Source organism: Zalophus californianus, chromosome 13 (assembly GCF_009762305.2).
Source record: "Zalophus californianus isolate mZalCal1 chromosome 13, mZalCal1.pri.v2, whole genome shotgun sequence".
In the NCBI taxonomy this organism is placed as follows: Eukaryota; Metazoa; Chordata; class Mammalia; order Carnivora; family Otariidae; genus Zalophus; species Zalophus californianus.
Genome location: NC_045607.1, coordinates 89,458,207 through 89,478,429, shown reverse-complemented (window position 1 = coordinate 89,478,429; position 20,223 = coordinate 89,458,207). Strand labels below are relative to the sequence as shown.

The 20,223-nt window shown below is 38.9% G+C and overlaps 1 protein-coding gene across 4 annotated transcripts in view; it reads right to left on the bottom strand.

Annotated features, from left to right (window-relative positions):
* RIC1 (RIC1 homolog, RAB6A GEF complex partner 1) overlaps nt 1-19,684 on the bottom strand; it is a 168,277-nt gene extending 148,593 nt beyond the window's left edge. For all 4 annotated transcript variants that reach the window (XM_027615552.2, XM_027615551.2, XM_027615550.2 and 1 more), the window contains exon 1: nt 19,335-19,684. In XM_027615552.2, the coding sequence (XP_027471353.2) occupies nt 19,335-19,478 (144 nt within the window). In that variant the 5' untranslated portion in view covers nt 19,479-19,684. The remainder of the gene's footprint in view (nt 1-19,334) is intronic.
* Nucleotides 19,685-20,223: the final 539 nt, after the last annotated feature.

The window sequence follows — 20,223 nt, the reverse complement described above, 5'->3', positions numbered from 1 at the left end:
CAATGTGATATAATACGTTATTAAAAGAACAGGAACCATATGATCCTCTCAACAGATGCAGAAAATGCATTTGACAAAGTACAGCATCTTTTAAAACTCTTCATAGTGTAGGGATAGAGTGTACATACCTCAACCTAAAAGCCATCTATGAAAAACCCACAGTGAATACCATTCTCAATGGGGAAAAACTGAGAGCTTTTCCCCTAAGGTCAGAAACATGGCAGGAATGTCCATCACCACCACTGCTGTTCAACATAGTACTAGAAGTCCTAGCCTCAGCAATCAGACAACAAAAAGATATAAAAGCACCTGAATCAGCAAAGAAGTCAAATTCTCACTCTTTGCAGATGATATGATACTTTATGCGGGTGGGAAGGATGGGGTGGCTGGGTGAGGGACACTGAGGAGGATATGTGTTATGGTTTTCGCTGTGAATTGTGTAAGACTGATGAATCACAATAACCTGCACCCCTGAAACAAATAATACACTATATGTTAATAAAAAAACAAAATAAGTATACGAATAATTTGCGGAATATTGGGGAAAATTTCAAATCAAACTCCATATTAGAAAATATTACGGAATTATTAATTTCCATAGCATTGCTATGTATTCAAATGTCATTTTTAGAAAATGCACACTTTAGTATTTAAGTACCAGTGACGTGTCTTGATGTCTGAAACTTTCAAATAGTTCCCACAAATATACAGACATGTGTATGTATCTTTTCTCATTTGGAAAACAATTAAGACCAATCTCCCAAAATTATTGTAAAAATTACAAGACATAAAACATATTTAAAAAACCTAAAAAACTAACATACAATACATACTCAATACTTGCTAATGTATTCTCTTTTAGTTTAAGATCAGTGGGATTTATACTTCACGTGACTGAGACCGAACAAGAACAAGCAAAACTGTTATCACCTTTGTGCTTCAGAAACACTGATGATGGCAGCAGAGGTGATGGCAGTGGATCTGCATTTTAAATGAAGTACTGACAATCATGGCAATGGCAGGTAAAGGAGACCTAAAAACTACTAAATACTATACTGTAAATAATATTTACATGGCAGGAATGTCCAATATTCAAACAGACTTGAATATATTCTCTCCTTACCACCTTCCCTGTTGTGCGTGCATATACACACACACACACACACACACACAGGAACCAAACAGCTCAGTCTCCCAAACAGCAAGAAGACAACACAAGTACATCAACAATTATATCCGCCTGCAGAAAAAAAACTAAGGAATTTTTTTTCTAAATATAAGACTAAAAATTGACACAAATAGCCAATTTGATCAGTTTTACCCCATTAAGTCAAGAAAACAAAATTGCCTAGCAAAAGTTAAAACACAAGGACTTCCAACAATGGCAGAGTGAAGATACTGGCAAACCTGCTCCCCAAACAACCATACAACTGTCAAAACAACCACTTCAAATATTTGGGAAAGACAAAAAATTAAGAAACATTTATTCATGAAAAACCACTGAACTTCAGATAAGAACAATGGGAATAGATGATGTTCCTTCCAGAACTGTACCTGTTGTCTCCCCAAAGCTTTACTGGTAGGCAGTAGTGCCACCAGGATGGGGCTGTCCATGAAACAGCAGCTACTCTGCTGCCAGACATGGGCTGCCTTGACATGGAGCAGAGGGCAACTCACTCTTTAGCGCTGTCAGAAAAATACCAAATTCCTTGGAAAGCTGACAGTGCTGCTAGCCAAAGGTTGCAGACCTGCTTTGGGCAAGCAGCACATCCTTTGGCCATCCAGAAATATAACAGGGAGATCCTGGAAATAAGAAAGCCAGAGAGGGAACAGAAAAGCCCACCACATATCGTTGACTCACTGTGAGACAGTGTTCCTTACTTCTAAAGAGGAAAAACCTAAAGACCCAAGCTCTACACTCATCCCTGTCTAACACAGAGGCTGTGTAAATGCACAGAGAAGAGCAAAGAATGGCCAAGCTCCCCACACATCACTGGCTCACTGGAAGGCTGTTCCCAAGAAAGTCACGGAAGGGCCCAGCAGGAAGTAAAAGCTGGAACCTTTGTGTTGATAAAAAAAGTCCTGAATTTTGCAAGCACTTCCCAACACACATACAGATTAATCAACAGAGAACAGATGCCTTACTAGCTCAAGATGTTTTATGCATAGAGGCAACCCCAAGAAAGCCATGATAAAAATAAGAAAAAATAAAGCAGAGAATTCAGTCAGTGGCTGCACACTGCAGGGGAGATAAATTTTACAAATTAAATCAGACGAGTTACTAAAAAACAATACTAAAACACAAAATCAGCAACAATAACCCTCAGAAAACAAGTTATCTAAAATGCCCAATTATAAACCAAAAATTAGAAGACTCACAAAGAAACTGGAAAAGTGTGACCCAGACTGATGGAAAAAGAAACTCATCTCTGAGTGGACCTAGAATAGCAGACAAAAATTCACAAGTCATGATAAACATATTAAAGAAATAAAAATATAATACCTCAACAAGTGGGGAACCTCAATAAAGAGCAATAAAAAAGAATTCTAGAAATTCTAAAATTTAAAAGTATAACTGAAATGAGAACTTCATTATATATACTCAGCAGGTTTGAGAGGACAAAAAAATTTCAAAAAAAAAAAAACCATGAAAATAGTTCAATAAAATTATCCAATCTAAAAAACAGAAGAAAGTCTAAAGTGAAGAGAGCATCAGAGGCTGTGGGACAACAAGTGAAGCAACATATGTATAATGGGATGTTCCAAGAAATGTTATAAAGGATTAAAAAAAAAAAATTAAAGAAATAATGGCTGTGAATGCCCCAAGTTTGATAAAAGACATTAAGCCCCAGATTCACAATGCTTGACAAACATAAGTGGGATAAATACCTACATACGTACCTATGTACATATACCACACATAAACTACTGAAAACCAACAAGAAAATGCTGGAAGAAAAGAAAATGACTAATCACACACAAAAGAACAAAAATATGATTAACAGCTGACTTCTCACCAGAACCAATGGAGGCCAGGAGGCAATGAAACAAAATACATAAACGCTGAAACAAACAAAAAAACCTGTCAGCCATGAATTCTATGTCCAACAGGATTATTCTTCAAAACTGCAGGCAAAGCAAAGCAATTTCCAGATATTGAGATTGAAAATTTGTTGCCAGCAGACCTGCCTTACAAAAATACGAAGAGATCTCTCAGAAGAGAAATGACATCAAATAGCATGCACAAAAAAATTAACAAGCCTGAGAATGCTATACTAAAAAAGACCTGCATGTAAGGTTGATCCTTGGCTGGCATCTGGGAACTTGGATGTGGGGAGAGCTTTCACCACTGCTTAACTGATACAAATAGCTAAATGTACCTAAACTCTACAAAACACAGGGCTTATGCTGAAACACCTGTTTTCCTTCAGGGTATGGGCTAGATAGAAAGGCCCCAATAAAAACCTTGGGGAACGAGTCTATAATGAGCTTCCCTGGTAGTCAACACTGCATATATGCTGTCACAAAAATCTGATGCTGGAAGAAATAAGCACATCTTATACGACTGCACTGAAAAAGGATTATTGAGAGCTTGCACCTGGTTCTAAGAGATTATCCCCAATGAGACTTACCTTGGCAAATTTGCTTTCTCTCCTTTTGTTGTAACAAATTATAGACATGAGTAGGACTATATGCTGAGTACGTTGAGCTTTCCTAGCAAATCACTAAACCAGGTAGTGGTTTAGTGTGAGTTACACAGTTACTCAAAACCAAAGGAAGAAACACAGAGAACGCTAAATACACACATTAATATAAATGCACATCTTTTATCACTTTTCCTTTTAATTTCTCTAAAAAATATCAGGATTTACAAAACAATAGTTTTTAAAAATATAGTTGAACCCTGAATAACACAGGTTTTAACTGTGAAAGTCCACTTACATGCAGACTTTTTTCTTAATAAATACAGTAATGCATCTTTTGTTCCTTATAATTTTCTTAATAACATATTCTTTTCTCTGGCTTATCTTATTGTAGGAATACAATACATAATACCTGAAAGATATGTGTTAACCAACTGTTATCAGTAAGGTTTCCAGTCAACAGTAAGCTATTAGTACTTAAGTTTGGGGGAAACCAAAGGTTATACATGGATGCGTGACTGCGCAGGGGATCAGTGTCCCTAACCCTTGTGTCGTTCAAGGACAATTATATAATACATCATATTTACATATGTTTACAACATACACAGATGTAACATACTATACAATGATACCTCAAAGAAGGTAATGTAAAACAGAACACACAGAAAATAAGGAAACAGATAACTTGAACAGCACTATAAACTAACTGGACCTAGTAGACATACCAATCACTCCACACAACAGAAAAATATACATTTCTGCCCAGTGCACATGGACTATTCTCCAAGACAGACCATAAATTAGGCCACAAAACAAGTCTTAATAAACTTATAAAGACTGAAACAATCAAAAGTATTTTTCCTGATCACAACAAAATGAAACTAAAGATCAACAACAAAATAAACCTGGAAACTCACAAATTATGTGAAAATTAAGCAACACATTCTTAACCAATGGGAAAGGAAAAAAACCACAATGGGAATCAAAAAATACCTTGTGATAAATGAAAACACAACATAACCAAAATGTATGGGATGCAACAAAGGCAGTGCAAAATGGGAAATGTACTATTGTAAAAAGTTATATGAAGAAAGAAAAAGGTCTCAAATCAACCTCACTTGACATCTGATGGGAATACAAAAAGAACAACTTAACCCAAAGCTAGAATAAGGAAATCATAAAGATTAAAGAAGAGAAAAGTAAAATGAAATAAAAAATAGAGAAAATCAGGGCACCTGGGTGGCTCAGTTGTTTAAGTGTCTGCCTTCGGCTCAGGTCATGATCCCAGGGTCCTGGGATCGAGCCCTACATTGGGCTCCCTGCTCAACGGGGAGTCTGCTTCTCCCTCTGCCTCTGCCCCCCATTCATGCTTGTGCTCTCTCTCAAGTGAATAAAATCTTTTTTTTAAAAAAAAAAAAGAGAGAGATGGGCGCCTGAGTGGCTCAGTCGTTAAGCGTCTGCCTTCAGCTCAGATCATGATCCCAGAGTCCTGGGATCGTGCCCAGCATTGGGCTCCCTGCTCAGCGGGAAGGCTCCTTCTCCCTCTCACACTTCCCCTGCTTGTGTTCCGTCTCTCGCTGTCTGTCTCTGTCAAATAAATAAAATCTTTAAAAAAGAGAGACAGAAAATCAAAGAAACCAAGAATTGGTTCTTCTAAAAGATCAAAATTATGAAACCTTAGCTAGACTAAAAAAAAAAAGACTCAAATAACTAAACTCAGGGATGATAGAGAAGACACTACTATGAATTATATGCTAACAAATTAGATAACCTGGGTGAAATAGACAAATTCTTAAAAACACACAACCAAGACTTAATCATAAAAAAATTAGAAATCTGAATAAACTTATAACTAGTAAGAAGCCTGAATCAATAATCAAAAACCTCCCAAAAAAGAAAAGCCCACGACTGATGACTAGTGGATTCCACCAAAATTTAAAGGAAAATTAGCACTAATTCTTCTCTCAAACTCTTCCAAAAAACTGAGGCAGGAACGTTTACTAACTCATTCTAAGAGGCAACATTACCCTCATATTAAAGAAAAAGACATTACAAGAAAAGAAAACTATGTACAAGTCAATACCCCTAAAGAACACAGATGCAAAAATCTTCAACAAAACACTAGCAAACCAAATTCAATTGCATAGGAATTATAAACTATGTCCCGTGTAATTTATTCCTGGAATGCAAGGATCATTCAACACATGAAAAATCAATGTAATACACCACATTAACAGAAAAAAAAAATGACCATTTCAATGGATTCAGAAAGAGCATTTAACAAAACTCGACACCTTTTCATGATCAAAACATTCAACAAAATACCAACAGAAGGAAACCACCTCAACAAAAGCCCTGTATGAAAACCTACAGCCAATATTACATTCAATGGTGAAAAACCGAAAAGCTTTTCCTTTAATGTCAGGAACAAGACCCAAGATGCTTACTTTTACTACTTCCATTTGAAATAGTACTGCAAGTCCTAATCAGAGCAGTCAGTGAGAAAAATAAAAGGCATCCAAATGGAAAAAGAATAAGAAACATTATCTCTGGTCTCCAATAACATGATCTTAAGTGTAGAAAATCATACAAATTCCACACACAACTGTTAGAAGTGATAAATTTAGGGCAATTTCAGGATACAGTATCAATACACAAAAGTCAGATGCATTTCTCTGTAATAACAAATATCCAAAAATGAAATTAAGAAAACAATTCCATTTGGAGTAGCATGAAAAAGAATACAGCATATTTAGGATTAAGCTTAACCAATGAAGTGAAACACCTGTACACTGAAAACCACAAAAATGTTGCTGAAATAAATTAAAGATGCAGATAAAAGAAAAAGACCTCCTGTGTTCCTGAATTACAAGATGATATTAAGATGTCAATACTACCCTAGACAATCTACAGAGTCAATGTAATACCTATCAAAATCTCAACAGCACCGGGGGGGGGGGGGGGGGCAGAAATATGAAAATTCACCTTAAAAATTAATACGGAATCTCAAGGGATCCCAAATACTCAAAACAATCTTAAAAAAAAAAAAAGCAAAGTTGGAGGTCTCACACTTTGATTCAAAACTTACTATAAAACTATGGTAATGAAAACACAATACCATACTGGAGTAAAGACTGACAAACAGAACAACAAAATACAACAAAGAGCTCAGAAATAAAGCCTTGTATGTACTGTTAAAAAAAACATTTCATAAGGATGCCAAGAACATTCAGTAAGAGAAAAGAATAGCCTTTTCAACAAAAAGCACTAGGAAAACTGGATATCCACATGAAAAAATAAAAGTTGACCCAAAAACTAATTCAAAATGGAGCACAGACCTAAAAATAAAGAGGTAAAACTAAAACTCTTAGAAGAAAACACAGGATAAAAACTTTAAGACACTGAATTTGGAGATGATACTCAACATCACTTGCTATTAAATAAATGGAAATCAAAAAAACCACAATGAGATACCACTTTGCACCCATCAGGATGACAATCAACAAAAAAAAAAAAAAAACAGAAAAGAACAAGTGTTGGTAAGGATGTGGAGAAATTGGAACGCTTGTGCATTACTGGTGGGAATGTAAAATGGTGCAGCCACTGTGAAAAACAGTGTGGTGATTTCTCAAAAAATTAAACGTAGAATTACCATATAATCCACACATTCCACTTTGGGATATATACACCAAAGAATCAAAAGCAAGGGCTTGAACACCAACGTTCCAGCAGCATTACTCACAATAGCCAAAAAATGGAAGCAACCTAAGTGTCCATCAATGAATGAATGGATTAAATACATATACACAATGGAATATTACTCAGCCTTAAAAAGGGAGCAAATGTTGTTACATACTAGAACATAAAAGAACCCTGAAAACATGCCAAATGAAATAAATTTATCACTAACAGACAAATATTGTGTTTCCACAACAGTGAAATTCATAGAGACAGAAAGTAGAATGGTGATTGCCAGGTAAGAGGACAAGGGAGAATTAGGGAATTATTGTTTACTGCGTATGGACTTTCAATCTGGGAAGATGAAAAATGTTCTGGGAATGGATGGTGATGGCTGCACAACAACGTAAATGTACTTAAAGCCTCAGAAATACACATTTCAAAATTATTAAAAAGGCAAATTTTTTACACACATTTACCACTTTAAAAAAATGAAAAGTGGGGGCACCTGGGTGGCTCAGTCAGTTCAGTGTCTGCCTTTGGCTCAAGTCATGATCCCAGGGTCCTGGGATCGAGTCCCACATCAGGGGAGCCTGTTTCTCCCTCTCCCTCTGCCTGCAGCTCCCCCTGCTAGTGCTCCCTCTCTCTCTGTCAAATAAGTAAACAGAATCTTTAAAAAAAAAAAAAATGAAAAGTAAATCCAGTTATGAATTAAATAAGTCACAGGGATAAGTACAGCATAAGGAACATAGTCAATAATACTGTAATAGGTTATATAGTAGCTCCACTTGTGAGGACAGCATAATGTACAGACATGTTGAATCACTTTGTTGTACACCTGAAACTAATGTTAACATTGTCAACTATACTCAAATATTTTTAAAAAGCCATGAAAGAAAAAAGGCTGAAAAAATTGCTATATTTTACCAGAATTCAGTATTAATCCAAAGTATAATAAGATGCACATTGTAATCACTAGAGAAACTGTTAATAAAATAAATCAGAAAAATATGGTTAAAAATCAAAGCGTTGGATGCCTGGGTGGCCCAGTTGGTTAAGTGCCTGCCTTCGGCTCAGGTCATGATCCCAGAGTCCTGGGATCAAGTCCTGCATTGGGCTCCCTGCTCAGCAGAGTTTGCTTCTTCTTCTCCCTCTAACCCTCCCCACAGCTCGTGCGTGTGTGCGTGCTCTCAAATAAACAAATAAGATCTTAAAAAAAAAATCAAAGTAATTAGAAGAGTAAACAAAGGACATGGGAAATACAGAAAACAAAATACCAAAACAGCTGATATAAATCCAACCCTATCAATAATTACATGTGAACGGACTAAACACTCCAATCAAATGGCAGAGATTACCAGACTGGATTTGGGGAAAAAACAAAAAACAAAAACAAAAAAAAGGAAGATCTAAATAAATGTCCATACAAGACATACTTTAGATTCAAAAAAGTAATTAGTCTGTGAAACCAGAAGGGTAAAAAAAGTATGTCACACAAGTGGTAACCATAAGAGAACTCAAGTGGCAATATTAATACACAACGAAATACTTTAAGAAAAGAAACATTAGTGGAGAGAACCAATGATGATAAAAAGGTCAATACAAAAGGCAACTATAACCGTTAAAAATGTATACAAACTATGCAGCCCAAAAATATATGAAGCAAAAACCCACAGAATTGAAAGAGAAAGCAATTCAATAATAGAATTGGAGATTTCAATCTCCACTCTCAATAACTGACAGAGCTAGACCGAACCATTAACAAGGATACAGAAAACTTGAACGACCATGCCAACCAATTTAACCTACCATTTAGAGAACACTCTGCCAATAGTAGAATATTCCTTACAAGTGCACATCAAACATTTTCCAACACAAAGTATATGCCAATCCATAAAACAGGTCTTAAAGGAATAAAATCATTCAAAATATAGTCCCAAACCACAATGGAATTAAGTTAGGAATCAATTACAAAGATTTTGGAAAATCCTCAAATATTTGGAAATTAAACCACATACTTGTAAATAACCCATGTGATGATTGAAAGAAATGATTAAATTTTAGAAATGATTAACTTTTAAAAACTGAACTGAAAATAAAATTGGTGGTTATCAAATGTTGGGGGCGGGGGAGATGAACAGGCAGAGCACAAGGGATTTCTAGGGCAAGGAAAATATTCTACATGACATTACAATGACAGATACAGGTCATTATACATTTGTCCAAACCCACTGAACACACAACACCAAACCCAAAGAAAATAATTTAAAAATCAACACAGAAATAAAAAAATAGAAAACACAAAATTAACAGATCAGTAAAAGATAAGTAAAACCAAAAGTTGGCTCACTGAAAAGATCTATAAAATTGCTAAAATTTTGTCTAAACTGATGAGAGGAACCGCTTGAGATTCCAGATTAATTTTAGGATGGATTTTTATATTTCTACCAAAAAAAAAAAAAGCAAGCCATTAGAAGCACACTGAATCTGTAAGCTGCTTTGGGTAGTACTGGCATCTTAATAATCTGTGAATATGGGATTTCTTACCATTTATTTACATCTCTAATTTCTTTCAGCAATTGTTTTATAGTTTTCAGCATACAAGTCTGTCACTTCCTTAGTTAAGCTTAATCCTATTTCTTTTTGACGCTATTGTAAATTGTTTTCTTAACTTCATTTTTCAATGATGTTATGATATAGACAGGCAACTGATTTCTGCATGTTTTGTGCCTTGGCATTCTGCTGAATTTGTTTATTAGTTATAACTATAAAAAACTGAGGGGCACCCTGGTGGTTCAGTCGGTTGAACATCCAACTGTTGGTTTTGGCTCAGGCCATGATCTCATGGTCGTGAGACTGGCCCCATGTAGGGCTCTGCGCTCAGCACAGAGTCTGCTTGCGATTCTCTTTCCCTCTCCCTCGGCCCTTTCCCCCACTTGCACACACATGCTCACACTCTCTCCCTCTAAAATAAATAAATCTTTAAAAAAAATACCCTATGAGAATAAGTTTTGGCAAGGATGCAAAACAGCAATATACAAAAATCAATTTTGCATCTATATACATATAACAATATGAAAATGAAATTAACAATTACATCCACAAGACCATCACAAACAAAATCACTTAGGAATAAACTTAACAAAAGTGAAGATCTGTGCACTGAAACTACAAAATACTAAGAAAACTTTTTTTAAATCTAAAATGGAAAGACACTGCACAGCATGTTCATAGACTGGAATATTCTATACCATTAAGATACCAACTCTACTGATCTACGGATTCAGTGCAATCCCCTGAAAAATCCCAATTTTTGTTTTGGAGTGGTTTTTTTTTTGTAGAAATTGACAAGATAATCCTAAAATTTAAACAGAAATGCAAAGGATCTGGAATAGGCAAAATAATTTTGAAACAAAGTAGAGGACTTTTACCACCCAATTTCTAAACTTGCAGAAAAGCTACAGTGGGATGCTCGAATAGACATATTGATGAATAAAACAATAGAAAATTCAGAAATAACCCCTTATTGTTACAAATCAATTGATGTTTAACAAAGGTGCCAATGCAATTCAATGGTGAAGTCTTTCCGACAAACTGTGCTAAGACAACTGGATCTATAAGTTAAAAAAACAAAAACAAAGGAGCACCTGGGTGGCTCAGTGGGTTAAGCATCTGCCTTCGGCTCAGGTCATGATCCCAGGGTCCTGGGATCGAGCCCCACGTCGGGCTCCCTGCTCAGTGGGGAGCCTGCTTCTCCCTCTCCCACTCCCCCTGCAGGTGTTCCCTCTCTCGCTGTGTCTCTCTGTGAAATAAATAAATAAAATCTTCAAAAAAAAAAAAAAAAACCCTGAACTTAGATCTTTACAAACAAAAGTCAACTCAAAATGGATGACAGACTTAAGAGCTCAATTTATAAAAATTATAAAAGCAAACATAAGATGCTATAACCTTGCATTGGCCAAAAGTTTTTTAGCACACAAAAAGCATGATTCATAAAAGAAAAAAAAAAAAAGCTAGACTTCATCAAAATTAAGCTTTTACTTTCCAAAAGACACCACTAAGAACCTGAAAATTCAGAACCCTTACAACTCACTAAGGCAAAAACACTCCAATTAACAAGGGGGGTGGGGAGTATCTGAATAGACATTTCATCAAATAAGGTATACAAATGACTACTAAGCTCATGAAAAAAAGCTAAACATTCACAGTCATTAGGAAAGTACAAATCAAAGTCACAATGAGATACCACTACAAACACAATGACTGTAATAAAAGACTTAAGGGACGCCTGGGTGGCTCAGTCAGTTAAGCGGCTGCCTTCGGCACAGGTCATGATCCCAGGGTCCTGGGATCGAGTCCCACATTGGGCTCCTTGCCCAGCAGGCAACCTGCTTCTCCCTCTCTCTCTCTCTGCTTGTGCTCTGTCAAATAAATAAAATCTTTAAAAATAAATGAATAAATAAATTAGTAAAAAAAAAAGACTTAAAACAGCCAGTGTTGAGAAGGATGTGGAGAAACAAACTTTCAGACTTTGCTGGTAGGGCTGTAAAATGCTACCGCTACTGTGCAATAGTTTGGCAGTTTCCTAAAAAAGCTAAACATCAACTTACTATATGACCCAATAGTTCCACTCCTCAGTATCTCCCTATAAGGAATAATAATATACATCCTTGCAAAGACATATATATAGTTGTTTATAGCGGCATTACCCATAATGACCTCAAAACAGAAACAATCGAATATCTATCAACTGGTAAATGGATTTTTAAGATGCGGTACAGCCACACAATGGAATACTACTCAGCTATGAAAAGCAGTACCACAGAAACAGTGTGCTAAATAAAGGCCAGACACAAGAGACCACACATTATATGACTACCTTTGTAGGACATTTCTAGAAAAGCCAAATCTAAAGGGACAAAAAGGCCAACGGTTTCCTGGGGCTGGAGTGGGAGCAGTAGTTAAATGCAAACGGACATGACACTTTTTGGGTTGCTAAAAATGTCCTAAAACTAGACTGTGATGATGGTTGCACAACTCTATAAATTTACTAAAAAATCAGTGTGCATTTACAATATACTCATACACATGAATAAAGCTGTTAGAAAATTAAACCACAGCAAATTCTACTGTATACCCACAGTAATATTCAGAATCTCATATGTAAATTTATGTATGATATATTATGGACATAAGGCAAATCACTTGGGGAGACAGATTTGGGACAGCAACTCAAAGCAATTATAATGAATTTATTTTTTTTTTTTAAAGATTTTATTTATTTATTTGACAGAGGAGAGACACAGAGAGAGCAGGAACACAAGCAGGGGGAGTGGGAGAGGGAGAAGCAGGCTTCCCACGGAGCAGGGAGCCCGATGTGGGGCTCGATCCCAGAACCCTGGGATCATGACTTGAGCCGAAGGCAGACGCTTAACGACTGAGCCACCCAGGCGCCCAATTATAATGAATTTAAAAGAAACGTAAGATACCTTGATTCCAACCAACTGATGCTTGACAGTCAATAAAATATTTTTAATTAAGCAATTCTCTCACTTTGTGGCAAGTCAATTCTAGATTATTTTTAAATACTTTTAAATTGTAGGGGCGCCTGGGTGGCTCAGTCATTAAGCGTCTGCCTTCGGCTCAGGTCATGATCCCAGGGTCCTGGGATTGAGCCCCACGTGGGGCTCCCTGTTCCGCGGGAAGCCTGCTTCTCCCTCTCCCACTCCCCCTGCTTGTGATCCCTCTCTTGCTGTGTCTCTCTGTCAAATAAAATCTTTTTTAAAAATAAATTGTAAATTTATTCTAATTTGATAAATTGCATATTTGGCAATGAATACAATGCCTTAACACAGTATTTCCTACACCACTATTTTAGGTGACAGTCACTGTACTATTTAATCATACAGTGAGAAAATAATTTTTCCAATTCTTCAATCTTTTTGATTTAGGTAAAAAGGAAATCTGTGAGAGGGGCTAGTTTACCTCTAAACACTTCTCATGTATCTGCTAACTGCTCCTTTTTAAGAAAAGGGCAAGAGCCTTTGGCAGGAACCTAGATTTTCATTACACTGTTTTCATTGTTTCCTCATACAGTAACCCTGTATTCACCCAAGTAGTGCTAGCTTTCCATTTATTGTAAAGATAAAAGTTATTTTGAAAGAGAATTTCAAGTTTAAAAGTTAGACTGGAGAAGTACTATAAGGACAGGGCAAAAATCACGAATGAGGCAAGTGAAGAACCTAAATTCAAGAAACACTGCTTCCCATGATGTAAAGCACCTAGTCCACAGTAAACTCAGAATGAATGTTTATCTGTAATATGGATCACATCAATGATTCACAAGCACCTGAAGAAGATAGATGAAATGTCTTTATTTAAATATTTATACTGCTGCTTTTTTGTGGGACCACGCTTTCCACAGATCACTTCAATATAAACACAGACTGGGAACCAGGAGTTCAACTGGTGGGGATAAAACTGCACAATAGTAAGTTTTGGTAGAGGACTCTTTACCACCTACCACTTTGTCCCCCTTGCTTTATTGAGTTATAACTGGCATACACCACTGCATACGCTGAACATGCACAACATGCTGTTTGATGCACTTACATCTTGCAAGATGACTGCCACCACAGCGCTAGCTAACGCCTGCACCACATGTTTATCATTTCTTTTCCACAGTGAGAACATGGAAGGTCTACTATCTTGGCAACTTTCAAGTATATAAACAGTTTTAGGAACTATTCTCATTATGCTGAACATTAAATCCCCAGATCTTATTTACCTTACATCTGAAGTGTGTACACCTTGAACAACTCTCTTTGGGCCACACCTCCTAGCCTCTGGTAACCACCATTCTAGTCTTTCTATGCATTTGGCTTTTTTATATTCCACAAATTAGTGCCATCTAACAGTATCTGTCTTTGTCTAACTTATTTTACTTAGCATAATGCCCTCAAGGTCCATCCATGTTGCCACGAATGGAAAGCTATGCTTTCTCGCGGCTGAAGAATATTCCACTGTGTATATATACATCTTCTTTATCCATTTGTCGTCCACTGACACACACTTAGGTTGTTTCCCTATTTTGGCTATTGTGAATAACACGTACTACTCTTTTCTAAAATAACTGGACTGTATGTAATAAAAAAAAAAGTACTTAATTCACTTTCATTTAAATAACCCTCTCTAAAATAACTTTTTCTGAATTTAACTTGTAATCTAGTACTACCATGTTTACTTTTATTAAATGTCAACATTTAAAAACCTTCCATTTAGGGGCGCCTGGGTGGCTCAGTTGGTTGGGCAACTGCCTTTGGCTCAGGTCATGATCCCAGAGTCCCGGGATTGAGTCCCACATCAGGCTCCCTGCTCAGCGGGGAGTCCGCTTCTCCCTCTGACCCTCTTCCCTCTTGTGCTCTCTGTCTCTCATTCTCTTTCTCAAATAAATCAATCTTTAAAAAATAAATAAATAAATAAAAACCTTCCATTTATTAAACCTTTAAGAAATTCTCTGCTATGCATAGGATACCCTAAATTCATTATTTTAAAAATACTTATTAAGCATATGTTTTTGTGCAAGGCATTATGGATAGTACAAAGAAGATCATTTCTGCCCTCCAAAAACTTAAAATCTAATTGGAAAATTAAGTCATGTGTGCAAAACTTACACTTACAAACATTAGTTCATCAAAAAAAAATGAACCTTTCTGGTTATGGTAAATAAAGAATGACTCAGGGCGCCTGGGTGGCTCAGTCGTTAAGCGTCTGCCTTCGGCTCAGGTCATGATCCCAGGGTCCTGGGATCGAGTCCCACATCAGGCTCCTTGCTCAGCGGGAAGCCAGCTTCTCCCTCTCCCACTCCCCCTGCTTGTGTTCCTGCTCTCGCTGTGTCTCTCTGTCAAATAAATAAATAAAATCTTTAAAAAAAAAATGACTCATAGAGAAAGTAGGATTTCAACAGAAACTAAAGGATAGATAATATTCTGATAGGCAGAGATGGGGCAAGTGATCATCCCAAGAGGGGAGTGTCTCTGATAGCAAACTAAGGAGTTTGAACTTCACTCTTTAACCAACAGTGAACCCTAAAAGACTTCTAAGCAGTAAGTTTACACAGAAGGCTCTCTGGAGGCAGTGAGCAATAGAACAGAGTTGAGAAGGTAAGAAATGGAAGAGTGGGAAAACATAGGTACAAACTGAATGACCTTCCTGAGGTCCACAGTTAACCATATACCTAATCCTACAACATGGCTTCTTTGCACATTTACCTCATTGTTCTCTATTATTAGCATACACCAACAAGAACATAAGTTTCTAGTCAGGGTTACTCAAAGACACATAATTCATTTCATAAGCTCAGTAATTATTTGCCTATTTAGCTTTTTATTAGCAACCTTCACAGTGGTTACTCACAAAATTTTCATTTATCATATTAATACACTAACATCTTTGGATAGAGTGTTTTGTTACATGTAACATGCCCCTTCATTCCTTTCATATATTGCCTATTTACGCTATCTTTCACAGAAGGTGTTCAAAAATACTTTTAAGGGTGATTTATATATATATATATATATATATATACACACACGAAATAATGACCTGAAAACTGAGATAAGACTTATTTAGAATTACAGCATTCTAAGGTGTCATTTTGTGGTCCACATATGTGGACTTTAATATTCATAATTCAACAGTATATTAGAGAAATAATTCTAGGCTCTCTAGTACAGTACAAAACACAATATCCCACAACCACCATAAATGGGTCAGTCAGAAATCATACCATGATTTAAGCAGCAACTTCAATCCCAAAGCTGAAACTAGTCCTTTTACAATACCCTTAGCAGAAATACATTGTCAACTGCTCCACCAATTAAGTCATACCCCTACCACCCCAACCTAACATATATGTGCTAAACCATTTTTTGAGCACCTTTGGGGTTCCAAAATATATGGATGATCCCCGTTATACACTCCTGAGCAGTTTTTAGAACTTCTAAGTAGAATCACAAAGTAGAGAAAACAAATTTACATCAACACGTTACACTGAAAACAAGTTACACCTTCACACTAAAAATGAAATAAAGCAAAGTGAGTATCTGTAGGAAATCTTTTGTTCATAAACATATCTAGGGGCGCCTGGATGGCTCAGCTGGTTAAGCATCAGACTCTTGATATCGGCGCAGGTCATGGTCTCAGGGTCGTGGAATCGATCCCCACGGGCGACTCCACACAACTGAGCAGGGAGTCGGCTTGGCATTCTCTCTCCCTCTCCTTCCGCCCCTCCCCACACTTGCGCTCCTCTCAATTTTGGAGTTAGGAAAGAATTTTAAAGAGCTATGACTCTATAAAACTGATACTACAACTGGACACATAGAGTACATAATAGTAACTGTAAGGTATAAAAAAGTTCACTGAAAGACCCATAAAATGCACGGAAGTTATTCTTAGAGATTTTACTTTAATTAGTCTCATGACTAATTTTAACATTTTAAACACAGCAATTCTTTTGGACACTTAAAAAAAACAGTTTAGACTATTAAATGCACATTTTCTCTTTTTAAAAATTCATCCTTAAGTGACTTTAACTTGCTAAGAGAGACCCAACAAAATTTCAAATAAGCAAATCATACTATATCCTCACCTCTTCGTGCATGTGTCTCCTTGTCTCCAAACGCCCTCAAGCAGCTTTTAAGACCTCAACTCCATTAAACCTTTCCTTAGATCTTCAGTGTTCACTTTATTCTATAAAATTACTTGTATGTACAGTATCTCTCCAAAAGCAAAGCTTTCATGTTCTCATGTGAACATTTTAAATCAATTCACTCTAAAGTGTGCAGTAAGTGATAACTCAATTTAGCTAGAAGTGTTTTCACTTTTAAAAGAGTTTGCTAACTGATTTTAACTTAGTTTCAGTTAAGTTTCGAAATTAAACACACACACACACACACCCCAAAAAAACTTTCAGAGTGAAAAAAGGCATATTCCAGGCAGAAGAGACTCAAAGCTGTAGTCTGGCACCTGTTTCCCATCATCCCAGCTATATAAGCACAAATCTTAAAACCATCTGATCCAATACTTGATTTTTAAAGTGATGAAGCTGATGCCAGAGATCAAGGTTAACCATAACATGCAGCCTCCCCTATGGTATTCCTGCATTTCATTTCACCTCATACTTGTGAACCCACAGAGTCTCTAGACATAACTTTGCACAGTGGGTTTTAATGGTAGTAACCCCAGGACTTCGTAGAAAGTAGGTATCTGTGTGTAGGATGGAAGTTTAAAGAAAGGTGTAGGAGTTGTTTTAAATTTCATAACTGCCTAATTTACATAGTATCCAACTGCAAAAGCAAAAAAAAACATATTTTTAATACTCACAATATCCCTAAGAAAGTTGAGGCACATTTCTGTTTCTTTTATAGAGCAATAAAGTAACCTACAGGCTTCTGGTCTATTCATCCCTCATATTTAGTTCTGCTTCCTCAACTTAAATTAGGGCTACCTTTTTAGAGATAGTTAAATTTTAGGCTGTTACATTAGAGTGAAAGTCATTACTAAACTCAGAAGACAATTTAACATTCAAGTTATAATTATTTTTTTCTGCATGTACTTTAAAAATAATAGTTATATACAACCAAGCAAATAAAAATTATTCCACTGCCTACACAATGTAAATGAATTAGTACCTCATTTAAAAACCAAATGATATACAATATACATATTCGAAAATGAAATCAAGCACCAGACTGAACAGTCACATTGCTGGTTATGTAACAACCTATTTTGATACATATTTAAAAATTAAATCGGCCCCAACTTAATGGCAAATAGTCAGATTTACGGCCTAACTATGACAGTCACATAAAAAAGATACTAGAAATATCTAAATTCCATCACGTTTACCAGGGCTGTGCGTGAGAAGAGTCAAGGACTTTACATAAATATTCAAATGGTCAGTACGGACAGTCGAGGGTTTTCACTAATTTAACTCAAGTCAGTAAAGCCACTGTGCCACACAGATGTAATAAAGCCAAGGTCACAACCTATTTCCACGCGGACAAGTCAGCTATAAAAAGAGAAAAAGTCCACTCTGACGTCGATTACTACTGCCTTCTTTGGGGCGGGGGGGGGGGGGACAACAAGTACTTTTTTTTTTTTTTTAATTCTGTCGCTTTTATACACTGACCTAGAGCAGCGTTCGCGGGAAATGGGGAGTATCCCATCCACGACTTATTTTTTGAAGTTTTTGTGTTTTTTTTCTCTTACCTACTCGGTAATTAGATACTAGCATGAAACACCAGCACTCCGCAGACAGCAAACACAGAACTCAGTCTCAGGCTTTTCCCAAATCTTATTATTTCCAGGTGTTAAATACCCGCAAGCAGCGCGGACAGATCTGAGTTCAACTTCCGCTCCTCCGAAGCCCCCTACAATCCTCTAACGAGGAGCCCTAGGGCAGCAGAGAAGGGGACTAGCCCGAAAGTGGGCAGATGTTTGGGGGGGGAGCGAGCAGCAGGACAAGCGGGACCTTTCGTAAAAATTAAAGAATCCTGGCGGCAGCTGCTGGAAGTAAGTTGTGGCAGGCCTCGGGAGTCCGGCACTGGGTGAAGCCCAACAGGCTCTCCCCAGCTCCAGGACCACGGCCTTGAAAGCAGGGGACGGCTGGGAACTCACAGCGCCCAGACTTCTATTTGTGGAAAGTTTAAACAAATTTGCTCCTCAGGGAATGGGGGAAGGGAGCGCAGGGCAAGTCTGGGCTCAGCCGAGGGAGCGCGCGGGTGTGCGCGGTGCGCGGCCGCCGCTCCGACGCGGGGAGGCGCACGGCTTTTCGGCAGCCGCCGCCGCATCTGCCCCCCGAGTCCCGGCCGAACGGGGACGCGGCCGCCGAGGAGCCGCGGGTCCGGCGCCCAGGGGCAGGGGCGCGGGACTCCGGGTGGAAGTTGAGGGCGGGACCGTGCCAAGGCGCCGCGGAGGGCGCGGCGAGAGGCGGCGGGCGGCTCTACTTACTCGGCTGTACCAGATGCTGAGGCGGACCGGGGCCAGCACGGCGAAGAAAGTCCTCTGGGGGTCGGACTGAACGTGGAAAGGCGCCTCGGCCGGGCTCCCCAGAGGGCACAGCAGCCTCTTGGGCCAGCCGCTCAGGAAATACATGGTCCGCGCGGAGGCGCCGACGCCGCGGCGCCCGGCGGCCCCCGGCCCCGTCCGTCACACTCAGCGGCCCGGGGCCGGACGCCCGCCTCCCACACCGCCACCGGCCGAGTCGGCGGCGTCGGCAGCGGCAGCTCGGGGCATCTGCCCGCTGGCCGGGCCGGGCCGAGCCGACGCGAAGATGAGCGACGAAGGAACCCTCGGGCTGACGGGGCCCAGTGTGGGGGAGGTAGGGGGAGGGAGAGTCGGGATGGAGAGGGGGCGGGAGGAGCGCGGAGGCCCGCCCCGGCACGACCCCACCCCTTCCTCGGGCCGCACGGGCGTCACCACGCCGCGCCGCGTGGGTCGGGCCGGGGAGGGCAGCCGCACGCACGCGCAGTGGAGGCTGCTCCTTCCTCCTCGCTCTGCCTTCTGAAGTTCCGCCCCAATCTTCACGAGCTGCCGCCGCGTTGCGTCAATACGCATGCGCTTTTGCCCACTTCTGGCCCCTCTGCGCCTCCCACTTGCAATCTGGAGCATATTGTTTGGGCCGGGTGGGAGGAGCAACCGCCTGAGACTAACAGGAAAGTGGGCCGATCTGGGCGAGTCGCAGCTGCCGGGTGCCTGGACCCGCGGGACACGCCTCTCGCCCAGGCTAGCCAAATTTGACTTCCTTCGCGGATTGGTGAGGTCTGTGGGGCGGGCCTGGCGCTGCAGCTCGGAGGTGGAAGGGGCAGTTTTGCGGGGGAGCTCGAGTCACGTGACTTTC